The following is a 26,273-nucleotide window of genomic DNA, read 5'->3' as shown; positions in this document are numbered from 1 at the left end:
GGCTGCAGCCTGGTGGTAGGTGAGGGGCCTCGGTTGTCTATGTGGAGTGGGCAGGGCTAGATCCCACCTTCCTCCCATCTGACCTCAGAACCCAGGCCCCCCTGCCCACTGCCCCGCACTCCCTGCGGCGTCTCAGGGAGTCTGTGTCCTACTGAGAGGCAGGACACTGTCTTCCAGGAGAGGGAACCCTTCCGGGGAGGATTGCAGGAAAGTCCAGGGCTCTCCAGAGGTGCGGTGGGCCCCAACTCAGGGCTTCACAGCTCCGGCAGGAACGAGCTCCCAGATGATGCTTCTCCTGAGGGAGGCAGAGGCTGAGGGCACCACGTTGAGGGGATGCTGGTGCTGCACCACAGGCTGACTCAGGCCCCAGCAGGACAGTCCCAGGCCTGGGGAAGGGGCCATCCTATACTGCAAAGTGAGCGGCAGACGTGTGTGCGGGGCGCACAGCTCCTGCCCTCGGGGATCCCGCAGTCGGGTTCAGGATCTGGCAGCCCGGTGCCAGTGGTTCTGGGTGGGGCTGTTGGCGGCGTCCCAGCTGGGGCTCCAGGTGACTCTCCAGAACTGCATCTGTAGAGGGCAGGGGTCCTGGGGTAGAGGCGCTCAGGAAGCAGCCCCAGGTACATGGGGAGCCCTGAAGCCCAGCCACCGTGTACCCAATATCTCCTGAAGCCCAGCCACCGTGTACCCAATATCTCCTGAAGCCCAGCCACCGTGTACCCAGTATCTCCTGAGCCTTCTAGCAGAGTCGGGTCAGGCAGGGGTCCTCCTCCTTCTGGCTCTTCAGATGTGGCCCCTCGCATGGGCTCTGGGGTCCCTACCTCTGGACTTGGCCACTACCACAGCAGTACTGGGCGGACTCTGCCTGTGACCCCCAAACAGCAGTGGGAGTGGCTCTTCCCAGTTTACAGATGAGGAAACTGAGGCCCAGCGCCGGGAGGCTGCTCACCTGTGTACGCGTGGCTGGTAACTGGCAGTGCTGGGTTGGATGTGGGTGGGCCAGGGCCCTGCCTGCCTCCTCTGCCGTTTTTGCTGCCAGCCTCTGTGGGCTGGGCACAGAAGGGAACTTGAAACCTTCCAAGGATGGGCCTGAAGCAGGCCTGGCTCTCCGGTGACGGTGACAGCCTCCCATCTTCCTGCTAGGCAGGTGAGCCCTGGGATCCTACTGATCTGTTAGGGCTTGCCAGCTCTCCTCGGAAACTCTGAGGCCCCGAGTCAGGCAAGAAAGGAGAAGGAGGCCAAGAATGGCGCCTCGCTGCAGAGGATGGCTTGCCTTCATCTCCTCTGGCCTCGCAGGAGGGTCAGGAGCTCCCGCTGGCTGCGTCCTGTGCTGCCTCCTCCTGGTGGATGGGAGACAGCCGGCTTTCCGTGGGGCAGTGAAGGCACCGTCTGACCACCTGTCGCCTTCAGAGACGTGACAGTGTGTGCTCTCCTCGGTCCGACTTTTCATCCGCAGTGAGCCGTGTCCAGGAAGGAATGGACTCTAGGGGAGAACCCCCGCAGCCAGCAGTATTGTCTTTTGGTTCCCCAGGCCTGACCAGGGCGTATGAGGACCCGGGGGTGATTTTACCAGCGGGTGGCAGGTGGGCAATCGGGCCACCAGGGCTGCCTGCCTGCCTGGCCTGGAGTGGCAGCTATGGAGCTTGCTGGAGGGACGGTTGGTGCTAGGGACATTGGGGGCCAGATTGTTGTCTGGTGGGCCGTCCTTTGCATTGTAGGATGTTGAGCAGCGTCCCTGGGCTTCCCTGACCCCAATGGTGACAACCAGCAGTGGTGCTGAGGCCGTTTCTTTTTCAGCCCTCGCTGGCGAGCCTGCGAGTCCAGCTGCGGCTCTGGGCCCTGGGGAGCTGGGACCCTCCGGGCTGGGGGTTGAAGCTTTGCCCTGGCCTGGAGGAGGAGGAGCCCCCCCCCCACACTCCTACCACAGAGTGGGTGGCTCTGCTGCCCCGTGACTCTTGATGTTCCTGTGTGGAGGGGGTTAGAGGAAAGGGGCCTGGGGTTTCCAGAGCAGCCGCCTTCTTGCAGATGCTAGCAGGATTGTGCTGGCAGCTCTCCCCCAGGTGGATGGCGATGGGAAAAGTGCCGGGTTCCCAGGGCCTGGGGGCCTGTCCGTGTTGCCACGGGTCTCTGGGTGCTTTACTTTTGAAGGTACTGTTTTCTGGCCTGGGGAAATGTTTGTTTTAGAAACATCGGAGAATACGGAAGAGCCGCAGGAGAAGTGTGGCTTCCTTTGCCGAGTCCGACACCAGGGCTGCTTGCCAGGCCTCCTCCAGACCCCACACCAGAGGCCCCGGGCTTGCTGTGCTTGAGCCATGGCTGGGACCCTGCCTCACAGATGAGGTTGGATTCTGTTTTTTTGGGGGGGCTTTTCCCAAGGTTCTGAGGTCCTCACCTGACTTCCGGAGCGCCTGGGCAGCTTTGAAAACCTGCTGGGCCCGGAGCTGCCTCCAGGCGTGGGCCGTCCAGTCGAGGCTGGTTTTGGTATTCATATTTTAGGATTCTTTGCTTAGGTCTTCAGTAGAGCAGTGACTGATCCCGACAGGGCGGTTCTGCACCTTGGGAATGTTAGGAGATGTCTGGAGATGTTTTGGTTGCCAGTTTGGGGGTGCAGGCACAGAGAGGGCAGAGGCCACGGACACTGCTCAGCACCCTTCAGTGCTGGGGACAACCCCACAGACAGAGATCTAGCTTGGGGCAGTAGTCCTGAGGATGAGGATGCTGGTCTGGCGGCCCCACCTGCTGTTTTTTTGTTTTCTTTGCTTCTTCTTCTTTTTTTTTTTTTTTTTTGGCAACAGAATCTGGCTCTGTCGTCTAGGCTGTTGGAGTGCAGTGGCTCCATCTTAGCTTCCTGTAACCTCCGCCTCCTGGATTCAAGTGATTCTCCTGCCTCAGTGTCCCAGGTAGCTGGGATTACAGGCACCTGCTACCACATCTGGCTAATTTTTGTATTTTTAGTAGAGATGGGGTTTCACCATGTTGGCCAGGCTGGTCTCGAACTCCTGGCCTCAAGTGATCCACCCGCCTCAGCCTCCCAAAGTGCTGGGATTACAAGCTTGAGCCACTGCGCTGGGCCTGTTTTTGTGTTTTCGAGAGGGATGGCTGAGCTGGCGCTCTGCCTGTAGGGAGAGGCAGAGACCCTGAGAAGCACCGTCCCTGCCCCCAGAGCCTGAGATGGGAGAGGCAGAGCAGCTCGCTGGGGCTGGGGTCAGCAGGGACAAGCGTGCCTGCTGGGAGGGGTTCCGGGGACTCTTGCAGTGCCTGAGCCGCTCCCCAGAGCGCTCCCCCCAGAGCCCTCTGCAGCTTTACCGTCTCCTCCAGGGACTGCAGACTTGAGGCTCAGGTGCCAGTGGCCGGCCTCTGTCCCTCTGGAGACCATACCCCGGAATGAAGGCGTCTTGCTTGGCTTTCTGTGGGGCAGAGCTCGCTAGGAAGGCCCCGGCCTCCTCCTGCTGTGCGTTACCCCCTTGAGCCTGTTGCTTCCTGAACCTCCCTCGGCCTCCGCGAACTCTTCTGCACGTTGGGGTCGTGGCATCTGAGTGTGACGGGAAGCATCGGCGGGCTGTGCCGTAGCAGGCCTCACTTTGACGAGAAAACGCTGTCCTCCTCCGCCCTCCTCCCCACCCTCAGAATCCCTTCTGCAAAGCAATCCCTAGAGAGGAGCAGGCAGGTTTCCGGGGAGCGCTGGGTGCGCCCGGCCGTGGCTTGTTGCTTACGCTGTCCGCGCAGTGGGTAGATTCTGTTGGTATGATCTGCTGCAGAACAAAAAGCAAAAACCTGAAAAGAAAATAAACAGGGTGGAAGGAGACGCCTGGGTCCCAGGGAGCCAGGAGCCTGTCAGGGCAATCCTGGGGGTCCCTGAGCCTCACGGGGACCTCTCCAGTTGCCATTCCTCTTCCTCCTCTAACAGCCAAGTCCTCTGGGACCCTTGGAGGAGCCGCATGTGCACTGGCTGTTTCGGGGCGATCCCTCCCTTAGGCTCCGAGAGGTTTTTGGGAACGGCTGTGAGGACGGAGCGCCTCCCGTCCCATGACAGGCTGCGTGCCTGGAGCCCGGGGTTCTGGGACCTGCCCCTGCTTCCGGCCTCAGGAAAGGAGTGGTTGGGGGAGGACTGGGGACGAGCTGTGGGCTGAGCCTGGACACACACGCCCCAGGACTTCAGTGTTCTCTGTACAGCCAGGAGCTGCTCCTGGTGCCCTCCAAGGCCCTGGCTGGGTCCATCTAGACTCAGTGTCTGTGGCGCCAGGCTGAGGGGACTCGGGAAGCAGAAGCGGAGGGGGTGACGTGGGGGGGGCCCGGGTCCAGGAGACAGGGCAGCTGTCACTTGGAGTTGCAGGGAGTGGAGGGGTGACGTGGGGTGGGCCCGGGTGTCACTCGGAGTGTCGAGAGTGGAGGGGTGACGTGGGGCGGGCCCGGGTGTCACTCAGAGTTGCAGGGGTGTGGGGCGAGTGTTTCCAAACACAGGATTACTGGGCTGGGTTTTGGAGGATGAATAGGAGTTTGCCTGTGGCTGGAAGTGGGATTAGGGCTGTGGGCTCTGGGGATGGAGACAGCTCGAGGAAAGCCTGGGATGTTCTCCTGCTCTGGGCTTGGGGCTGCTTGGGAGCTTGCCGCCGATGGGGCTCACTGTTGATATGCTGTCTCATCTGTCCCCAGCCTGGGAGCGCTCCTGCGGTTGGGCAGTCTGCGATTCTCAGCTTTCTGGAGTCTCTTCCTGTTCCCACAGAGACTCATGTCTGGAGAGTCGGTGTGCTGCAGGTGTGGAGGGGCCCGCGCCTCTGGGTCAGTGTTTCCTTCCCCTTCCCACTTTCCTTCCTTCCTCAGATCTCTGCAGACACCTGCCCTGGGCCAGCTCCGTCGACGCTGGGGTGCTCAGAAGAGCCTGGCAGGGGGCAGGGCCAGGAAGGTGGCAGAGAGCGTGTGCTTGGGGATGTGGGCCTGGCGTGCACTCCAGGCGTATCCCCGCCCTGTGGCTTCCCAGCCTGTCCATTTGTCCTGGCGACAGGTCCATCCCCACCCTGTTAACGGTCACGGGTCACAGTCCGTTTTCTTGAGACCCCTCCCTCCTCCTCTCACAGTGGCTCAGAGGCCCTCAGAGACCAAAAGGGAGCCAGCACTGCCTCAGGAGCAGGCCCTAGGGAGACAGGATCTGGAAGCCATGGAAGTGGGCCTGGGCAGGCCCGAGTTGGCCACCGCCCCGTGCACCACGGCCGAGGAGGTGGAGTAAGGTGAGGGCTCCACCATGCCTTCCACCTCTGTATCCCAGGCACTATGCCAGGCACTGCTGCTTCTGCAGGGAGGACTTTGGAGGGCTGCCTGGAGGAAATGGACTTTGGGGGAGTGGATGAGACAGAGAGGGAGGGCCCTGCCCTTTGCGCCCTGCAGGCTACGTGCCCTCTCTGAGGTCCTGGGCAGGTATTCAGAGAACATGTGCTGGAGGAATGAATGATGGGGCCGGGGTCGGCCCACATTGCCAGCCAGCACCCTGTCCCCCCAGCATCTGCACACAGGTCACCAAGTAACAAAAACAGCTCGTGCTTGCAGTCACCCTGGTGTGTGGGTTCCTCCTTAGGCGCCACGGCACCCATCCTAGGAACAGCCTATGAACCCCTGGCTGAGGGGCAGCGCCCCGTGGAGGTGCCCACTCCAGCTTCTCTGTGAGCCCCTGGAAGAGGCTGCAGGGCTCCTGGATGCTTTTAGTCCTCTGTGCCTGACGGGGAGCACAGGAGCCCCGGAAACACCCACTGGGAAATGTCCTTTGGGGACAGAAAAGGCCCTGGGATGAGGAGGAGCTGAGAGCTGGACTCTTTTTTTTTTTTTTTTTTTTTTTGAGACAGAGTCTCGCTCTGTCGCCCTGGCTGGAGTGCAGTGGCGTGATCTTGGCTCACTGCAACTTCCGCTGCTGGGTTCAAGTGATACTCTTGCCTCAGCCTCCCGAGTAGCTGGGATTACAGGAGCACGCCGCCACGCCCGGCTAATTTTTTGTATTTTAGTAGAGACAGAGTTTCACCGTGTTGCCCAGGCTGGTCTCAAACTCCTGAGCTCAAGGCAGTCCGCCCGCCTCGGCTTTCCAAAGTGCTGGGATTATAGGCGTGAGCCACCGTGCCCAGCTGCTGATTTTTGTATTTTTAGTAGACACAGGGTTTCACCATGTTGCCCAGGCTGGTCTCGAACTCCTGGGCTCAAGAGATCCACCAGCCTTGTCCTCCCAAGTGCTGGGGTTACAGGCGTGAGCTACCGTGCCCGGCTGAGAGCTGGACTCTTAACTTACTCTGTGTGGACCATGAAAATGGCTCACAGCCAAGGTGGGCTCTTGGCAGGGATGGAGAGGCATAGGGGGAGAAGGTCCCGCTGGCCCCTCCCTGCCGGTTCTTGTCCTTTGCCATTTGTACCCTTCTGTTTCAGTTTTTTTTTTTTTTTTTTGAAAAGGAGTCTCGCCCTGTCACCCAGGCTGGAGAGCAATGTCACGATCTCGGCTCACCGCAACGTCCGCCTCCCGAGTTCAAACGATTCTCCTGCCTCAGCCTCCCGAGTAGCTGGGATTACAGGCGTGAGCTACTGCGCCCAGGCATGGGATTACCTGGGATTACAGGCATGTGCCACCACACCTGGCTAATTTTGTATTTTTTTAAGTAGAGACAGGATTTCTGCATGTTGCTCAGGCTGGTCTCGAACTCCCAACCTCAGGTGATCTGCCCGCCTCGACTTTCCAAAGTGCTGGGATTACAGGTGTGAGCCACCATGCCCAGCTGGGTTTTTTTTTTTTTTTTTTGAGATGGAGTTTCGTTCTTGTTGCCCAGGCTGGAGTGCGGTGGCGCCATCTCAGCTCACTGCAGACTCCACCTTCCGGGTTCAAGCAATTCTCCTGCCTCAGCCTCCTGAGTAGCTGGGGTTACAGGCACCCCCACACCCGGCTAATTTTTTGTAGTTTTAGTAGGGATGGGGTTTCCCCATGTTGGCCAGGCTGGTCTCAAACTCCTCACCTCAAATCATCCACCTGCCTCGGCCTTGGGCTCCGCCTCCCAGAGTGCGGGGATTAGAGGCGTGAGCTACTGCGCCCAGCCTGTTTTTACATTGTTTTGAAAGGCAGTGACCTCTGTCCTGGTTACCGTCCCTGTCCACTAGCCTCGAGCTGTAAGCCTTGGGACAGCAGCACGTCCAGTCATGGCATGTGGGGACGGCCGTCCCATGAGGTGAATAAATGCCCAGGACGCCCCAGAGAGCAGAGCTGGTGGTCCCCGGTCAGGCCGGGACCTTTTTCTTTTTCTCCCCTGGACCCTGCCGTGTGGCTCCACCTGCTGGGCGATCCTGGCACTGCACACTGCGCTGTCGAGGTGGGGAGGGCGGTGCCTTGGAGCAGAGGGGAGGCTCGGATCGCAGCCCTGGGGGTCGAGGAGGACCCTGGGGGTGGTGGGGTAGACCCCAGGCGCCGCTGCTGCAGGCACAGCCCAGCCTCCACAGCAAGCTCTGAGACCTGGGTGGAGTCTGGTGTGGGGGGTGGGGCAGAGCTGGGCCACCTTAGATTTCAGAGAGGGTATTGGAAGCTGCTGGGTGGTGGAGGTCCAGGCCCCCAGCACTGGCTGGACTCTTCCTCGAAGCCCTCTCCAGGTGACCCTGTTTCTGCCCCGTGTGGTCTAGGAGCTGTGGGACCTCCTCTGGGTGCAGAGTGCTGGTCCCTTTGCCTCTGAGCAGCGGGTTCCTATCTGTCCAGTGGGCTGTGCATGGAGGGCCCCGGGCGCCCGCATGTCCAGGAATGGGGCTGGAGGACATCCCGCCGTGAGGGTTGGAGGGGAGGCCCCAGGAGCAGGGACCCCCAGAGTGGACGTATGGCCATTTGTGGGGACCTTATGGTTACTCTGCCGTCCGCAGGAGGTGGACTTCAGGGGTGCTGTCCTCCAGACCCCTCTTCCCAGAGGGTCTGTTATGGGGTGGGCGCTCCCGTGGACACAACCAGCCCCTGCCTTGCGCTTCGTGAGGGTCAGCCCCGTGCCTTCTCTGCCGCTGTGGCTGTTTTGGGAATGTCCTCTCCTGTCTCCACCTTCAAAGCCTCAGGCCGCCCAGATGGCTCCCCCGGGGGCTAGGTTGGGGGTAGTCTTGCTTATCTGTCATGCCGCAGTGTCCGGCTTATCTTTTTTGCCCGGCTAAGCCCCAGGCGGGAGGGACTGTCTGTTTCCTTCTGGGGTCTCTGCCTTGCCTGTTCTGGGCCAGCATGCGGGGCCCACCGCCTGGGCTGGAGGGGCCAGTCCTGCTGATGCCTGGTTGCGGTGAGAGCCCTGCAGGCCCACCGAATGGCCTCCGGAGCAGGGACTGGGCCTGCCGGGTTCTTTTTTTTTTTTTTTTGAGACAGAGTCTTGCTCTGTCGCCCAGGCTGCAGTGCGATGGCGTAATCTTGGCTCACCGCAGTCTCCGCCTCCCAGGTTCAAGTGATTCTCCTGTCTCAGCCTCCCGAGTAGCTGGGACTATAGGCGCCTGCCGCCACGCGCAGCTAATTTGTGTTTTCTTAGTAGAGACGGGGTTTCACCTTATTGTCCAGGCTGGTCTCGAACTCCTGACCTCAGGTGATCCACCCGTCTCGGCCTCCTACAGTGCTGGGATTACAGGCGTGAGCCATCGTGTCCAGCCAGCCTGCCGGATTCTTTAGAGCCACTGAGTCTCCCCATCTGGGTGGGAGGGGCCTGGGGCTCCTTGTGGGGCTGGGAGCTGCCGGCTCTCGCTGGCACTGGGTGTCCTCATCTTTGAAATGGGCTGACTGAGAGAAGACAGGAGCTTGGACGGGTCTCACGAGAGAACGTTCTGGAAGTTCAGGTTGGGGTCTTCGTGCTCCATGATCTTGTCATTTTTGCTGCCTTTCAGTCTCCGTGTGGGGTTGGAGCTCATGCCAGGTTCTCCCCATTGCTGGGGACAGGACAGCTGTGTGGGTGGATTGAGTGTGGTGGGGCGGGGGCAGTGGGAGCAGAGAGGAGAGTGGACGCCCAGGGTGAGGGGTTTCTCGGCCAAGGGAAGGTTTGGGGGCCAGGAGATGGCCTTGGGCGGATAGTGCTGGTCCCAGGCCCCACACCTAGAACCCTGGGAAGAAATACCATCTTTGTCATCCAGCCCGTCCCGGGGCTGCAGGGCACTGGTCTCAGGAGATGTGGTCAGGATGGGTGGTGTAGGGAGTGGGCTCTCTCCTAGGCCGGGACAAGGCTGGGCTGAGCCCTGGCTGGAGAGGCTGGGGAAGATAGCCAGCCAGGCATTATGGCCTCTCAGGACCACTGGGACTGGGTGGTACCTCCCAGTCCTGGCCTTGGGGTGAAGCAGGGAGGAAGGGGCAGCTCCCAGGCCTCTGGAGGTAGGCTTTTCCTGTCATCCAGTTCACCATGTTTCCCAGAAACAGATTGACCTGGGCCACATCCAGGAAGGAGCCCACCTGCTTCTATCCAAATTAATTCCCAGCCGTGGGATGGGGCCTGGACGGGCCCCTCCCACTTCCAGAGTCGGCATTCATTTGTGTATGTGTGTGTGTATGTATGTATGTATGTGTGTATGCATGTATAGCTCTGTCGCCCAGGTTGGAGTGCAGTGGTGCGTTCTCGGCTCACTGCAACCTCCACTTCCCAGGTTTAGGTGATTCTCCTGCCTCAGCTTCCCGACTAGCTGGGATTACAGGCGCCTGCCACCAGGCCTGGCTAATTTTTTTGTATTTTTTAGTAGAGGTGGAGTTTCACCACATTGGCCAGGCTGGTTTCGAACTCCTGACCTCGGTGATCCTCCCGCCTCCGCCTCCCAAAGTGCTAGCATTACAAGTGTGAGCCACCACGCCTGGCCCAGACTCAGCCTTTAGATGTGACCCCCTGGGTGGGCTCCCAGGGCACCTAGCAGCATGCACATGCCACCCTGGGGCCTTTCCAGTCCTGACAGGTACCCAGATCCAGCCCTCTGAGGCATGGTGGGACGGGGAGGTCCAGGGAGGCAGTGGTGCGTACCAGCTTCAGGTGACCTTTCAGGGGCTCAGCACGCCGTACCCCCTGTTCTGAGCTGCAGGCAGCCATGGCCGAGCCCCAGGCAACTTCCTGTGTGAAACTTCCAGACCTGGCTGGAGCGCCCAGGCCAGGATGCTGCCTTCCAGCACCAGTGGGTCACAGGCTGCAGGGTGGGGGAGCCCAGTGACCACAGGGAGGAGAGGCCGTGGTGCAGATCCTGATCTCAGTCTTCTCGGACCCGCTTAGCGTGCCTGCTTTCTTTTTGGTGCAGTCTTTGTGGAGGTGGTAGCAGCCTCCACCCGGGAGTGAAAATGCTGAAACCCCCTCTGCAGAGTATGCCCTCCGGCCTCCAGGTGCCCCTGCTCTTTCCCATCTGTTGGCTAAAGGCTGGGGCAGGTTTCACAGCCCTTAAAAGACAAGCAGTGCTTTGGGAGGCCGAGGCGAGAAGACCACTTGAGCTTAGAAGTTTGAGACCAGCCTGGGCAATTAGAGCGAGACCCCCGTCTCTACCAAAAAAAGAAAAGAATTAGCTGGATGTGGTGGTGCACGCAGGTGGTCCCAGCTACTTGCGAGGCTGAGGCGGGAGGATCGCTGGAGCCGGGGAGGCAAAGCTTCAGCGAGCCATCATGGTACCACTGCACTCCAGCCTGGGCAATGCCTGTCTCCACAAAACAACAAAACAAGTACTCACACAGGCTTCCAGTTAGAAAGACAAGCCCACGTCCCCCAGATTGGACCCTTATCACCTGTCCCCCGGTCCTGCCCTCTGCTTGGGGGCCTGGCTCCACTCCTGGGAGGCAGGTGCTATTCCTTCCAAGACCTTCCAAAAGCACCTTTTGGGGAAATGGTCTCTCCTTTCAGAGTCCACAATGTCCAGAGGTCTGAATTTCCTTCCTTTGGGAAGGGCTCGCGGGTGTCTGCTGGCTGGTGTGTGTATTGCCTGTGACTCTTGGCTCCCCTGGGCTGGGTTGATCTTGCAGGCTGTGTCTTAGAGCCCTGGGGTCCAGGGCAAGGAGGTGGAAGCCCCTGAGTGGAGTCCCTTATCCTTAGCCCCTTAGAGATGCCTCAGTCCCCTCCACCCCCGCCTGCCCTCCTGGGGCCCAGTCTCACTGCTGCCCACCCCTGCCTGGGGAGGAGAGCCTTCCCGTTAGGCGGGCTCTTCCTCCTCTCTGCGTCCCCGTTAGCCGGAGCCTTGGGAGGGGAGACCAGTGTCTCCCTGACCTGGCCTTGCTCCTCCTCAGTAATTGTGCTCTGTCACCTCCCCTTCATGAATCTCTGCAGCTCACGCCACAGTGGCCTTGGCCTGGCCCCTCCACGTCACTGGGCAGCCGGGCTTCCGGGGCTGGGGGAGGGCTGGCACTAGTTGCCCTGTTCACCAGGCAGGTGGCAGGGTGGCGTGCTCTGCAGCCGGCTGGGTCAGGGAGGAGCCGGAGCCTCCCCCAGTGAAGTGGGCCGGGAGGGCGCCCTTGAGCTGCTGCTGGCCTCTGCAGCCCTCCCCCTGGGTGGGGGCTGACACCCAGCCCCAGCCGGCCGTTTCCCTGCCAGGAGCATCTCCTGGCCTGGCAGCTGTCCCTCCCCGCGCAGAGGAATTGGCAGCCACAGTTGCTGATCCTAGTTGTGTGCCCTCGCTGACTCCCAGGGTCCTTGGCTGTGAGATGGTGCCAGAATGGGCCCCTCTGTGCCTGCTGGGCACATGGGGTGACATTTCCTGGAAATGCCTTGGCTGTGGCCTGGCACAGGCAAAGAAGAACCTGTGGCTTCTGTGTGATGTTCCCCTGCCTGCCCGTACGTCGTGGCCCTCCACACAGTCTCGCGGAGTTCCGAGTGGTCCAAAACAGACATACGGATCCTTCCTCCTGTCTAAATGCTACTTAGTTTTATTTGTTTTAGAGACAGGATCTTGCTCTGTTGCCCAGGCTGGAATGCGGTGGTGTGATCACAGCTCATTGAAGCCTTGACCTCTTAGGCTCAAGAGATCCTCCCACCTCAGCCTTCCAAGTAGCTGGGACCACAGGCATGCAACCATCACACCCAGCTCATTTTTTGTATTTTTTGTAGAGACGGGGTCTCGCCATGTTGCCTAGGCTGGTCTTGAACTCAAGCAGTCTGCTCATCTTGGCCTTCCAAAGTGCTGGGATTACAGGCGTGAGCCACTGAGCCTGGCACTAAGTGTAATTTTTTTTTTCTTTTTTTTTTGAGACAGAGTCTTGCTCTGTCGCCAGGCTGGAATGTAGTGGTGTGATCTTGGCTCACTGCAACCTCTGCCTCCTGGGTTCAAGCGATTCTCCTGCCTCAGCCTCCCGAGTAGCTGGGATTACAGGTGCACGCCCCCATGCCTGGCTAATTTTGTATTTTTAGTAGAGATGGGGTTTCACCATGTTGGCCAGGATGGTCTTGAACTCCTGACCTGGTGATCTGCCCGCCTTGGTCTCCCAAAGTGCTGGGATGACAGGCGTGAGCCACCGTGCCTGGGATGACAGGCGTGAGCCACCGTGCTGGGATGACAGGCGTGAGCCACCGTGCCTGGCCCCTAAATGTAATTTTAAAGATGGGCACAACACTGCTGTGATTTCAAGGGAAAGGCGGCAGCTGCCCCTGACCAGGCCTCCCACCTCCTCTGCAGCCTCTGGGTCCCGGCCTCCCGCTGTCCCTGCAGGGTTCCCGGGAACAGGAGGGGCCTTCCGCCTTCGCAGGTACAGGCAGCGGGCAGCTGTTTTCCACTGCACTTTCATCACCCGGTGAGGCTGCATTCGTCCCCGTGGGCCTTAAAGCAGCACACTCTCTCTCAGCGCTGGGCTGGGAAGTCCAAAGTCAGCCTCGCTGGGCTCAAGTCAAGCTGTGGGCAGGACTGGGCCTCCCGGAGGCTTCAGGGGAGAGTCAGTGCCCGCCTTTCCCAGCATCTGGAGGCACCTGCATCCCTTGGCTCAGGGCGCCTTCCTCCCCTTCAAACCCACAGCACAGCCTCTTCCAGTCTCTCTGACTCTCACCCTCTTCCAGTCTCTCTGACTCTCACCCTCCTGCCTTCCTCTTTAAAGGACCCTGTGAGGACACTGGGTCCCTGGATAATGCAAGATGTTCACCCACCCTCAGGGTCCTTTGTTCAAGTCGCACCTGCGGTCTATTGGCTGAGTGAGGTGGCCTGGCCACAGGTCCCAGGGATTAGGATGGGGACTTGCCTGGGGAGGCTTTTGTTCTGCTGGTGGGTGTGTCTCGGGGGAGCAGCTTGGGAAACCAGCCATTTCTTTTTTTCTTTTTCTTTTTCTTTCTTTCTTTCTTTTTTTTTTGAGATGGAGTTTTGCTCTTGTTGCCCAGGATAGAGTGCAATGGCTCAATCTCGGCTCACTGCAACTTCCGCCTCCCAGGTTCAAGCGATTCTCTTGCCTCAGCCTCCCGAGTAGCTGGGATTACAGGCATGGGTCACCATGGCTGGGTAATTTTTTTGTATTTTTAGTAGAGATGGGGTTTCTCCTTGTTGGTCAGGCTGGTCTCGAACTCCTGACCTCAGGTGATCCGCCCGCCTCAGCCTCCCAAAGTGCTGGGATTACAGGTGTGAGCCACCACACCCGGCCGAAACCAGCCATTTCTTTCTTATGCCTGCTGGGGCTTGAGGGGGTGTGGGTGGGGGCCATAGGGGAAGCCTCCAGTTCTGTTGCTGTTCTCTGCATCGCCCACAGTGGGAGGTCTTGTGCCTGCCTCCCCTTGGCTGTGTCCAGCCATTTCTCTGCACGGAAGTCTTAGCACACTCTGTGGGTCGATCTCCAGGTGGGCCGAAGGGCAGGCAGGTTTTCTGAGTGGAAGAAACATACCTGAGGCCCGACCTTCAGACAAGCTGCACGTTCAGTCAGAATCAAGTCAGAGCCAAGTGGCGTCTTGGTGTGGGCAGGTTCCCGTGGGGCCGTTGCCTTTTGCTACATGGTGTCACAGCTCCTTATCAGCCTGTCGGGGATGTGTGTCAGCATTCACGTCCCTCTTGGCAATTGGCGTTGGGTGCAGCATAAATGAAGGCCAGATTGCATTTGCTGCACCCCATGGGACTGCGGGCTTGGTGTGGGCCCGTGCGCCTTTGTTGGAATCTGATCTCACTGGGTTTGTGGAGCTGCTTTTCAAAGGTGAGAGTGTGCAACATTGCTTGCCCCTCTTCTTCCCCATAGCAGTGTGACTTGGAGGTCCCTCCAGGGCGCACGCCTCCCCCTTAACCACAGGTGACCTGCGTTTAGGCTTCTAGGTCATCTCCTGCGTTATTTATTGTTGTGTTTTTGCAGTGAAGGCTGCACCAGACGCATCTGTACCTGCCCTGTGCGGTCTGTCTGTGGCACGGGTTCTGAGGATTCTGAGTCTGAAGGTGGTGGTGTTGAAGCTGCATGGGATGGTTGCGAAACTGCTCTGCAAGATCTCGGCCTGTCCATGGCCCCCTCAGTGACGGGCAAGGGAGATTTCACCCCATCTAGAGCCCCATTTGCCATCTAAGGGGATATACCATCTACAGGTTCCAGGAATTAGGATGCAGACGTCTTTGGCGCCATTTCCTGCCAACTCCAAAGGATCAGACCTGTTGACCTTTAGAGACCTTTAGAGATGTTATGGAATTACATTCAGTGGAACTTTATTTTATTTTTTTAAGAGCTGGGGTGTTGTTTTGTTGTCCAGGCCAGAGTGCAGAGGCACAATCCTGGCTCACTGCAGCCTCAAGCCCCTGGGCTCAAGTGATTCTCCCACTTCAGCCTCCCACATAGCTAGGACCACAGGTGTGTGTCACCATGCTCAGCTTATTTTTAAGTATTTTTTTAAGAGATGGGATCTGTGTCATCCAGGCTGGTCTTAAACTCCTGAGCTCAAGCAGTATCCTCCCGCCTCAGCCTCCCAAAGTGCTGAGATGATCGGCGTGAGCCACTGTGCCTGGCCGTGCTCAGTAGAATTTCTAATGGTCAACTTCCAAGTTTCTGGCGTAAATATTTGAACTTGGTTTTTATTGCTTCGCTGGAATATTGGGCTCCACTTGCTCATGTTTTGTTTAGACTCCTTCAGCCTGTGCCCACGGGAGGCTTCTGTGGTTCTGACTTCTGTGCTGACGTTGGTGGCATTGAGGTTGTGAGGGTCTGCTAGACTGTGTCCTGGAACCATGTAAATAACATGCAAGTCTCATGTTCCCAGCTGCCCCCCGGGAGGACAGTTCAGCCGTGTGCTTTAAGCCAGGCACAGCAGCTCGGGCTATAGTCCCAGCTATCTTGGAGGCTGAGGTGGGAGGATTGCTTGAGTCTAGGAGTTCAAAGCCAGCCTGGCCAATATGGTGAGACTCCACCTCTACAAATTTTTTTTTGTTGAGACTGGGTTTCACTCTTGTTACCCAGGCTGGAGTGCAGTGGTGTGATCTCGGCTCACCGAAACCTCTGCCTCCCAGGTTCAAGCGATTCTCCTGCCTCAGCCTCCTGAGTAGCTGGGATTACAGGTGTGCACCACCACGCCCGGCTAATTTTGTATTTTTAGTAGAGACGGGGTTTCTCCATGTTGGTCTGGCTGGTCTCGAACTCCCGACCTCAGGTGATCCGCCCACCTTGGCTTCCCAAAACGTTGGGATTACAGGCGTGAGCCACCGTGCCCAGCTACAAAAAGTTTTAAAATTAAAAAATTAAAGTAGGCCAGGTACAGTGGATCACTTGAGGTCAGGAGTTCGAGACTGGCCAACATGGTGAAACCCCATCTCTACTAAAAATACAAAAATTAGCTGGGTGTGATGGCGCACACCTGTAATCCCAGCTACTTGGGGGGCTGAGGCAGGAGGTTTGCTTGAACTCGGGAGATAGAGGCTGCGGTGAGCCAAGATCGCACCACTATACTCCAGCTTGGGCAGCAGAGAGACTGTCTCAAAAAAAAAAAAATCTTCCTGTGGATTTTGCAGGGTGGCCCATCAACTGGGCATGTCCCCATCCCCCTGGCCCTGCTCAGCCACACCACAGGCACACTACAGGCACACCGCCACCACACCACCGCAGGCAACACTGCCGCCACACCACAGGCACACCACCATCACAGCACCGCTGGCACACTGCTGGCACACCTCCGCCACACCACGGGCACACTGCTGGCTGGGTGGGGCCGTGTTGGCTGAGGAAGGGCTCTCCTGTGTCCACCGTCAGGCTGTGGTTGTCGGCCCAGCCCAGTCCTGCCTCAGCCCAGCACCCTGAATGCTGGGAGCTCCACACCCGCCTGCCCCGGGGAGTTCCAGCCTGTCGAGTGTCCACCCCGCCATGGTCATTGTGCGCATTTCAAGAGCCGTGTGAGGGAGCCTCCAGGCCCCAGGGAGCTGTGTGTCACGCAGCCCAGGCCCGTCCAGCGCCCATTGGTCAGGGCAAGGCGGGGCCCGGCACAGGGCCTGAGATGGCGCCATGGCCTGTACCCAGCTGGGCACCCCAGAGCCTTGGCGGGCGCCAGTGCGCGGTGGGTTTCGGAGGCAGGTCTCTTCCCTTCCCTGCAGTTTGAGGCTGGGGCCGCCCCCACGCTGCGGGCTCCTCTCCGGCAGACTGGTCACAGCTGTGCTCTCTGTTCCCTTCAGGGCTGGGTTATGACCCCTACAACCCTGAGCTGCCCAAGCCCCCCGCGCAGAGGGAGAATGGCACCCTGGGCCTGGGGGAGGAGCCGCGCCCGGATGTGCTGGAGTTGGAGCTGGTCAACCAGGCCATCGAGGCCGTGCGCAGTGAGGTGGAGCTGGAGCAGCGGCGCTACCGGGAGCTGCTGGAGACGGCCCGTGAGCACCGCTCCGCCGAGGCCCCCGCCCTGGCGCCCCGCGGCCCCAACGCCAGCCCCACTGTGGGCCTGGACGAGGATGCCTTCCCGCTGGCCTTCGACTACAGCCCCGGCAGCCACGGCCTGTCAAGCCCTGATGCCGGCTACCAGCCCACCCCACTGGCCGCCCCTGCCGAGCCGGGCAGCAAGTACTCGCTGGCGTCCCTGGACAGGGGTCAGGGCAGAGGTGGAGGGGGTGGCGGTGCCCTGGAATACGTCCCCAAGGCTGTGAGCCAGCCCCGGCGGCACAGCCGCCCGGTTCCCAGTGGCAAGTACGTGGTGGACAACTCCAGGCCACCCACAGACCTGGAGTATGACCCTCTCTCCAACTACTCGGCCCGGCACCTCAGCAGGGCCAGCTCCCGGGATGAGCGGGCCGCCAAGCGGCCCCGGGGCTCCCGCGGCAGTGAGCCCTACACACCTGCTCCCAAGAAGCCCTGTGACCCCTTTGGCAGTTGCGATGCAAGGTTCTCAGACTCAGAAGATGAGGCCGCCACGGTCCCAGGTAACGAGCCCACCGCGGCCAGCACCCCCAAAGCCAGGGCCGACCCTGAGATGAAGGCCACCGGGCAGCCACCCTCCAAAGAGGGCCTGGAGGCCGAGGGGGGCGGCCTGCGGGAGACCAAGGAGACGGCCGTGCAGTGCGACGTGGGGGACCTCCAGCCGCCCCCAGCCAAGCCCGCCTCCCCAGCCCAGGTCCAGTCCTCACAGGATGGGGGTTGCCCCAAGGAGGGAAAACCCAAGAAGAAAAAAACCGGGGCCCCACCTGCCCTCAGCTGCAAAGACGGGGCCCAGGGGAAGGACAAGACCAAGGACAAGGGCCGAGGGCGGCCTGCGGAGAAGCCCCGTGCGGACAAGAGGGGCCCGCAGGCCAGCAGCCCCCGGCGCAAGGCAGAGCGGCCGGAAGGGACCAAGAAGAAGCCATCTTTGGCCACTCCTGTGGCCACCTCAGGGAAAGGGAGGCCTGACCGGCCAGCGCGGCGGCCGAGCCCCACAAGCGGGGACTCCCGACCGGCGGCCGGCGGAGGCCCACCCCACCCCCTCCAGCTGCCCGACAGGAAGAGCACCAAGGCCCCGTCGGGGAAGCTAGTGGAGCGGAAAGCCCGCTCCCTAGACGAGGGCGCCTCCCAGGACGCCCCCAAGCTGAAGAAGCGGGCCCTGAGCCACGCCGACCTCTTTGGGGACGAGAGTGAGGACGAGGCCGCAGGGCCAGGGGTGCCGAGCGTGTGGCCCTCGGCCCTCCCCAGCCTCAGCTCGGACTCAGACTCCGACTCAGACTCCAGCCTGGGCTTCCCGGAGGCGCAGGGGCCGCCCAAGCGGCTCAAGGCCTCCCCGCCCCCCTCCCCCGCCCCATCCTCCTCCTCCTCCTCCTCCACCTCCACCTCCAGCGCGGGGGCGGATGTGGACTACTCGGCCCTGGAGAAGGAGGTGGACTTTGACTCCGATCCCATGGAGGAGTGCCTGCGGATCTTCAACGAGTCCACCAGCGTCAAGACGGAGGACAGAGGCCGGCTGGCCCGGCAGGTGAGGCGCGCGGGTGCTGGGGCTGGGCTCAGGGGCAGAGGCAGAGCCCAGGGCCTGGTGAGAGACCTTCTATCTGGAGTGGTTTCCAGTTGGCTCGGAGGCACGGGGTGGAGGCAGCTCCTCAGTGCTGGTCCCTGAGCCCGTTGAAATCTCAGGAGCTCAGGAGCACCCGGGCAGCCCTGTTGCCCCTGTTGCCCCTCACCCACCCAGAGGTCACTGGCCCGTGGCCACCAGCCAGGTTTCTGTGGCCACGTGCACACGGTCTGTTCCCACTGACTGGCAGGGGGATATTGGCCCACCCACCCACCTCAGGGGAATCCACCTCCGGCACACCCTTCTAGCCCCTCTCCCCTCGCCTCCCCTTTCCTCCCTTCCCCCATCTCTGTCTCTTCTCTTCCAGCTCCTCTGTCTCCTCTCCTTGCCTGCTCCTCATCCCCTCCGGCTCTTTTCTCCTCCCCTCCCTCCTCCCTACTCCCAGCGTGGGGAGCTCTTGCTCTCCTGGGCCAGCCCTGGACCCCTGGGTCTCCTGGCCCCGTGTCCCCACATTGGCCACCAGGGGGAGCTCACTCCACACAGACTGAGCCCAAGTGCTCAGCCCGCAGCAGCTGGTTGGGCCCAAGGTGGCCTCGCTTTCCCAGTGTGCTTCCATTCTGCAGCCCTGGGGTCTCCAAGCTGGGGCCCTGGGTGCACAGGAGAGGTAGCCTTGGGCATCTGCAGAACGTGTGACACCTGCCCACCCCCCCGACTGCACCCACACAAAGCCCAGGGACTGTTGGCCCTGAGCCCTCAGCTGCTGTGCCTGGGGGCTGGACTGTTCCATTCCCCACTTGCCGGGGGCAGTTTGAGGTTGGGGTGTGTTGGTGTTGGCAGCGAGGGCAGACCTGTGCTGACGGACGGACATGTGTCTTAGCCCCCCAAGGAAGAGAAGAGCGAGGAGAAGGGGCTTTCGGGTCTGACCACTCTGTTCCCCGGGCAGAAGAGGAGGATCTCCCACCTTTCCAAGCAAGGCCAGGAGGTAAGGTCCGCAGAGGCCAGGCCAGCAGGAGCCTTTTTTTTTTTTTTTAAAGACGAGGTTGGCCTGGTTTGGTGGCTCACGCCTGTAATCCCAGCACTTTGGGAGGCCAAGGCGGGTGGATCACCTGAGGCCAGGAGTTCGAGACCAGCCTGGCCAGCATGGCAAAACCCCATCTGTACTAAAAATACAAAAATTAGCTGGGCATGGTGGTGGGTGCCTGTAATACCAGCTACTAGGGAGGCTGAGGCAGGAGAATCGCTTGAACTCAGGAGGCAGAGGTTACAGTGAGCCAAGATTGCACCACTGCACTCCAGCCTGGGTGACAGAGCAAGACTCTGTCTCAAAAAAAAAAAAAAAATATAAAAAAAGGGGGTCTTGCTTTGTCACCCAGGCTGGTCTTCCAACTCCTGACCTCAAGTGATCCTCCTGCCTCGGCCTCCCAGTGTTGGGATTACAGGCGTGAGCCACTGCTCCCAGCTTCATTCCTCTGTTTTCTGTTTGTTTGTTTTTTGGTTTTTTTTGTTTGTTTGTTTGTTTGTTTTTTTTTTTTTTTTTTTTTTTTTTTTGAGACGGAGTCTCGCTCTGTTACCCAGGCTGGAGTGCAGTGGCACGATCTCTGCTCACTGCAACTTCCGCCTCCCGGGCTTAAGTCATTTTCCTGCCTCAGCCTCCCGAGTACCTGGGATTACAGGTGCCCACCACCACACCAGGCTAATTTTTGTATCTTTAGTAGAGACGGGGTTTCACCATGTTGGCCAGACTGGTCCCGTGATCTGCCTACCTCGGCCTCCCAAAATGCTGGGATTACAAGCATGAGGCACTGCGCCCAGAGGTGGGCGGATCACGAGGTCAGGAGTTCGAGACCAGCCTGGCCAACATGGTGAAACCCCGTCTCTACTAAAGATACAAAATATTAGCTGGGCGCGGTGGCACGCACCTGTAATCCCAGCTACTCGGGAGGCTGAGGCAGGAGAATTGCTTGAACCCGGGAGGTGGAGGATTCAATGAGCCAAGATCGTGCCATTGCGCTCCAGCCTGGGTGACAAGGCAAGACTCTGTCTCAAAAAGATAGATAAATAAATAAAATAAAATGAGTTATCCATTCATAAACTTCTGATTTCTTTGGGACATTGTTCCTGTAAATCTGTGACGCTTTTTGTAAAGCATCAGTGATTTCCCCATTCGTTCTTCCACCCAAGTTTCACCATAAATTTGATGCTTAACATTTGCTTCAATTTTAGCAGAACTCCTGTTGCTCTGACTGGGGCTCTGTTCTAACTGATGTCTTACTTTTTTTTAGTGCCTCAAACTCCGTCTGGTTCAGACATGTTATGACAAGTTAGTATCAGTTTATTTTGGGGCAAAAAAACTTGAAAGCCATGCAAGTTTCGTCACAACGCACGTTTTCCATGAGCTTTTTGAAGACACCTTATCTTTGACGCTGCCCGAGTTCCAGAGGGAGCTGGCCCTGCCCCTTCCTGTTAGATTGCCACGGTGCTGGGGCGGGGGACAGAGCAGGTCAGCAGCCCCAGGGTGACCTCCCCCAGAGTGCGGCAGACGGCCTGCTGCGCCGTGTGCGGCCTGGGCCGGTTGTCCAGCTCTGAGCTCCAGTGTCCTCTGTAGCCTGGAGACGGTAGCGCTTGTCAGGCCCCTGTGCAGACGTGGCGAGGTAGTGCGGGAAAAGCAGAGAGCCTGGCTCCGGGGTCAGCAGCCAGGAGAGTCCCAGTTGCTCCAGTCCCAGAGCCTCCCCAGAGGAGGGGCTTTGAGGAAGATTAGGCGTAGTGGGATTGGATTGGAGTGCCAGTGTAATCGGGGTAGTCCCGCCCACCCGTGCCTTATCAGGGCTGAGGACACAGCCTGGGCGCCGGGAGACACTGGGAGTGGGGGAGCCTGGAGCCACATGGCATTGAGGACCACTGCCCCCTGCTGCTTCCCCCCAGTGTGCCCAGCAGCTCAGAAGGCAGCCAGGGAGGTGGTGCCTCCGGCCCCCGAGCTCCAGCCACCCTCTCCCAAGCCTGCCCGGGGCCGCCTGCTCCAGGTGCCCCCGCTGTGCTGCCAGGCCTTAGCATTTGTGGTGACGCAGGTGGAGCCCCCGAGGAGGAGTCCCGCGGTGCCCCTGGCCCGGCCCCCGACGGCGCAGGAGGTGTGCTACCTGCGGGCCCAGCAGGCGCAGAGGGCATCGGCGAGCTTGCTGCAGGCCCCCGCCAGGCTAGCGGAGAAGCCGCCCTCCGTCCACATTTCCGCCCCTGGCGAGAAGAGGAGGATCGCCCACATCCCCAACCCCCGCCTGGCTGCCGGTGAGTCCTGGCCCAGGGGGCCTGTGCCGGGGGGCCGTGGGCATGTGGGCAGGAGAGGTGGCACCCTGAGGTCTCTGAGCTCACCTGAACCACATGGTGCTTGCTCATGGGATGACTTTGGGCCCCCTCCTTGGGGCCCTCAGCCTGCCTGTCTGTGAAATGGGGACTGTTGAGGGGTGCAGGAGGCCTGGCCCAGCACCTTCCTTCCCTGACCCAGCTCCGGGGTTACTAGGAGTCCAACAGCCTGCTGGGGACTGGGCTGAACCAGGGCCTGAGCCTGTGGTTCCAGGGAATGGGGAGCCATGTCGGGGTGCCTGGCATTGGGTGGGGAGCAGGCTTCCGCAGGTGTGGCTTTCTCCTGGCGTGTGAGTGGGGGGCGTGGCCTCTGATGGAAATGAGTGCTGTCTTCCCAGGAGTGGGGCTGTATTTCCTTTACTCCGAGGGGCACTTCCTCCCAAGCAGGGTCTTGTAGAAAGTCGGGCCAGGCCTCAGTGGTGGGTGGACAGGACCCTTCACGGGGGGTTGTCCTGTCTCCTGCGTCTTCACATCAGTGGTGTCTGTAGAGCGAGAAAGTATCCCTGGAGGCAGGTCACAGATGAGGGTCACCCAGAAAGCTCCTAAAAAATGCAGGTTCTGGTCTGGAGGCTGGGAAAGGTCTGTGTGTCTGGCAAGCTCCCTGGGAGGGCATGGCTGCTGTCCAAGGACCACCCTGAGCAGCCTGCTGGTTTGGAGCCCCTGCCTCCCTGGCGCTGGCTGGAGAGCCTTAGGGCCAGCCCCGGCGATTCCCCTGCAGATCCCATGGATCCCACGGCCCTCCTGTGCTGGACCTGGACTGAGGCCCTCCTTAGGGAGAGCTCTCCAGGCTACTCTGACCTCCCCTCCCCAGAGCCCCCTCACGGCTGAGACCTTAGCCCCAGGGAGGGGAAATCATTGAGTTGGGCCTATCCCAGGACCCCACACACTTCCCGTCTGTGTCTCCGCGCTCGGGTTGTCCTGTTGCTGATCCGTGGTGGGTGCTGAGCTGTCGCAGCGCCCTTGGGGCCCGCCGCCTGAAGGGAGTCTGGCGTCCCAAGTGCTGGCAGTGCCGCAGGGCGGGCTCATCTGGCTTGGAGGACTCCTGTGGCTGCCTGGGCTCGCCCCCAGCGTGCGGCCGAGGGAGTCTGGAGGTTCTCTGTCCGTTCCTGAAGAGCAAACCCTCCACTGCAAGAGGCGCGTGCCAGCCTGGCGGGCAGCCTGCTTCCTTCCTGGGCGGCCCGCGGTAGCATGAGCAGACTCATCCTGCCTCCCTTGCACCTTCCAGGGCCAGATGGCATTTCGAAGGATGTTGCTCTGAGACTAGGGCCAGATGTCCCTGCTCACAGCTCCCCTTCCTGGGTCGGTGCCGAGCCCCCAGTCCAGAAGCCCCCCTGCCACACAGACGTACATGCCCAGGTTGCAGCTGCCCGCGTGGCCAGCCCTCCGAAGCAGCCCCTGCAGGCCTGGCCTCCTCCCTCTGGTTTGTGACTTCATCAAAGGGCAAGGCAGAACACAGAGGCCGCAGGGCAGGGCAAAGCCAACGAGCAGGTGGGGGCACCCGAGACCCTTCGGTCCTCTGTCCGGGAGCCAGGGCCTTTCCCTCAGACATCGACGCCTTGGGCTTGGGGTCAGAACACGTGGCAGAGGCCTGGACCACCCCACCGGTGACGTGTCCTGAGCGGCCTCCGCAGCCTGACCTGTGTCCTCTGCCTCGATGGACTTGCCTGAAGGCAGCTAGAGCCTGATGCCATTGCGCAGCCCCAGCCCCTCACCCTGGCCCGGCCCCCTGCACGCGGAGATGCACGTGCTGCTGGCGCTGAGCGGCCGCGGCTGCCTGGTGCTCCGCCACGTGGTGATGGGCAGCCACTCGCCCTGTGCCCACACCCCCTGTGCCCCGCCAGCCCCCACAGGTGCCAAGAGGACCCTTGCGGCCAGCGGCAGCCAGCCCTCCAACGGCCCCGAGCCGGGTGGCCAGCAGCTGAAAACACGCACATTGTCGGGGATGGCGTCCAAGACTACCACCACCATCACCCCTAAGCGAATCGCCCACAGTCCATCCTTACAGGTAGCCCCTCCCATCTCGGCCAGGACCACCACCCCCAAGACCACGCCCTGAGGCCCGGCCACATGGGACCTGCGGAGGGCCAGCCTCGCCCCTGCCCTGCGGGCCTTCGTGCTCCACACCGCAGTACAGCCTTCACCTTCCCTCCCCATGCCTTGGTGTTTTTTTTTTTTTTTTTTGAGACGGAGTCTCGCTCTGTCGCCCAGGCTGGAGTGCAGTGGCGCGATCTTGGCTCACTGCAAGCTCTGCCTCCTGGGTTCACGCCATTCTCTGGCCTCAGCCTCCTGAGTAGCTGGGACTACAGGCGCCCGCCACCACGCCTGGCTGTTTTTGTATTTTTAGTAGAAACGGGGTTTCACCATGTTAGCCAGGATGGTCTCGATCTTCTGACCTCGTGATCCACCCGCCTCGGCCTCCCAAAGTGCTGGGATTACAGGCGTGAGCCACCATGCCCGACCGCCCTGGCGGTGTTTTTTTGTTTTGTCTTGTTTTGTTTTTTTGGTTGGTTGGTGTTTTTTTTTTGTTTAGAGACAGGGTCTTTGTTGCCCAGGCTAGAGTGCAGGGGCACAATCATGGCTTACTGCAACCTCGACCTCCTGGGCTCAAGCGATCCTTCCACCTCAGCCTCCTGAGTAGCTGGGACCACAAGCCGGTGTCATCACACCCCAGCTAATAATTTTGTTTTTTATTTTGTAGAGACAGGGTTTTGCCACATTGTCCAGGCTGATCTTGAACTCTTGTCCTCAAGTGATCCTCCTGCCTCAGTCTCCCAAAGTGCTGGGATTATAGGCGTGAGCCACCACGCTTGGCCTTGTTTTGTTTTTAATTAATAGACTTTATGTTTTTTGAGCAACTTTAGGTTTCTAGGAAAATTGAGCAGAAAGTACAGCAAGTTCCCTTGTGCCCCCATGGCCTCAGTTTCCCACGCCCTTAGTTCCGCTGCCCTCAGTTTCCCCTGCCGCTCCTGTCTTGCCTTGGCGTGTCTGTCCCTACTGCAGCCAGGCTGATCTGTCCCAGCGCACCTCACTGTTGCCTCCAGCCATGGGCACGGCCTCATCGCATCTGCGTTCCCCGCTGGGGGCCTTGTGGAGGCCCTCACCCATGGCAGCTTTTGCCTTCCCTCTAGAGTTTAAAGAAACCCATTATCCCCAAAGAGTTTGGGGGCAAAGTCCCCACCGTCATCCGCCAGCGCTATCTCAACCTGTTCATCGAGGAGTGTCTCAAGTTCTGTACCTCCAACCAGGAGGCCATAGAGAAGGTGAGGTCCTGGAGTTCCTATCTGGCCGGTTGGGTGGGGACTAGGGGTCCAGGGTGGTCCCCAGACATCCCCCGGCCTCTCAGCCGCAGCTGTGACCCGGAGCTGCCTGGGAGAGATGCAGGTCCCCGACCCCATGGCGACCCCACCGCTGGGGCTCCCCGGCACCAGGCAGGCATGGCCTCAGCTGGGCACCGCCTGTTCCCCAGGCACTGAACGAGGAGAAGGTGGCCTATGACCGCAGCCCCAGCAAGAACATCTACCTGAATGTGGCCGTGAACACCCTCAAGAAGCTCAGGGGCCTGGCCCCCAGCGCTGTGCCCGGCCTCAGCAGTGAGTCCCGGCGGGCGGGGCCTCAGCAGTGAGTCCTGGCGGGTGGGCGGGGGAGGCTCAGGGTTGCTCTTGGGGTGGCAGCTGGGCTGGGACCCTCGCTGGGACCTTCACAGCCCTGAGCTCAGCCACAGTCTCAGACCAAAGGAAAGCGCGGTGCTGTGGGGGGGCTGCCTGCTGCCTGGTTCCCAGGCTTCTGTGTAGGACGGGCCTGGCCCTGGTGTCCTCGCTGTCAGCCGCCTTCCTCCGCTGAGTCGGGTCTCCAAGCCGAGCCGAGGGGCCGCCTGCTAATGGAGCTGCGGCAGCTTCTTCAAAGCAGGAGGCCCAGGGCTGGGCGAGCTCCATGCATTAAGCTCTGGGGAGGAAGAAAGCGGAGACCTGGGCGTTTCATTGCAGCCTCTCCAGGCTGCATTAAGCTATCACCGGCCCCTGCCCCCGTCCCCGCCTCCATTAGCACTAGGAGGGGCCCTGGGTTGGCGTCGCAGGCTGGGTGGCCCATGAAGGCTCAAAGCCCTCGAAAGCCATTAGATCCCCCGTGCTGTTCTCCCGGCCCTTCCCCCTTCGCTTGAGGGGAGGGGACGAAGACTTTGGGTGTGGGGCCTCCGTGCAGCTCTGGGGCCTGCAGAGCTGGCGGCTGCCCTGCGTCCCCGGCTCACCGCATGTCTGCCTCTCCTGTTCGGGTCAGGCTGGAACCCGGGGTCAGTGGGGTGCTGTCCCAGAAAGGGGGAGTTGAGGCAGAGGTCTGAGGAGGGGAGGGTGGGTGGGAGAGCAGGCGGGGCAGGGGTCTGAGCCAGCTAGTTCACACCCTCCTCCCTTCCCTCCCTTCCTTCCAGAAACCAGTGGCCGCAGGGTTGTGTCCCACGAGGTGGTGTTGGGGGGCAGGTTGGCCGCCAAGACCAGCTTCTCGCTCAGCCGTCCAAGCAGCCCCCGGGTGGAGGACCTGAAAGGTAAGGCCCTGCCCCTGCTCTGCCATACGGTGCTTCGTGGGCCTCTGCCGGCCCAGCCCCTGCTCTGCCACACGGTGCTTCGTGGGCCCCTG

The 26,273-nt window shown here is 60.4% G+C and overlaps 1 protein-coding gene across 2 annotated transcripts in view; it reads left to right on the top strand.

Annotated features, from left to right (window-relative positions):
* REXO1 (RNA exonuclease 1 homolog) overlaps window positions 1-26,273 on the top strand; it is a 33,275-nt gene that overhangs the window by 3,302 nt on the left and 3,700 nt on the right. For both annotated transcript variants that reach the window (XR_010153509.1, XM_016934612.4), the window contains exons 2-8: window positions 16,507-18,260; window positions 19,171-19,275; window positions 21,359-21,572; window positions 23,489-23,652; window positions 24,776-24,907; window positions 25,114-25,237; window positions 26,068-26,181. Coding sequence is in view for 1 of the 2 variants with exons in the window: in XM_016934612.4 (XP_016790101.3) it covers window positions 16,507-18,260; window positions 19,171-19,275; window positions 21,359-21,572; window positions 23,489-23,652; window positions 24,776-24,907; window positions 25,114-25,237; window positions 26,068-26,181 (2,607 nt within the window). In the remaining variant the exon portion in view is untranslated. The remainder of the gene's footprint in view (window positions 1-16,506; window positions 18,261-19,170; window positions 19,276-21,358; window positions 21,573-23,488; window positions 23,653-24,775; window positions 24,908-25,113; window positions 25,238-26,067; window positions 26,182-26,273) is intronic.

This window comes from Pan troglodytes, chromosome 20 (assembly GCF_028858775.2).
Source record: "Pan troglodytes isolate AG18354 chromosome 20, NHGRI_mPanTro3-v2.0_pri, whole genome shotgun sequence".
NCBI classification, from domain to species: domain Eukaryota; kingdom Metazoa; phylum Chordata; class Mammalia; order Primates; family Hominidae; genus Pan; species Pan troglodytes.
The sequence above is the reverse complement of the archived record's forward strand: the minus strand, read 5'-3'. Positions and strand labels throughout refer to the sequence as shown.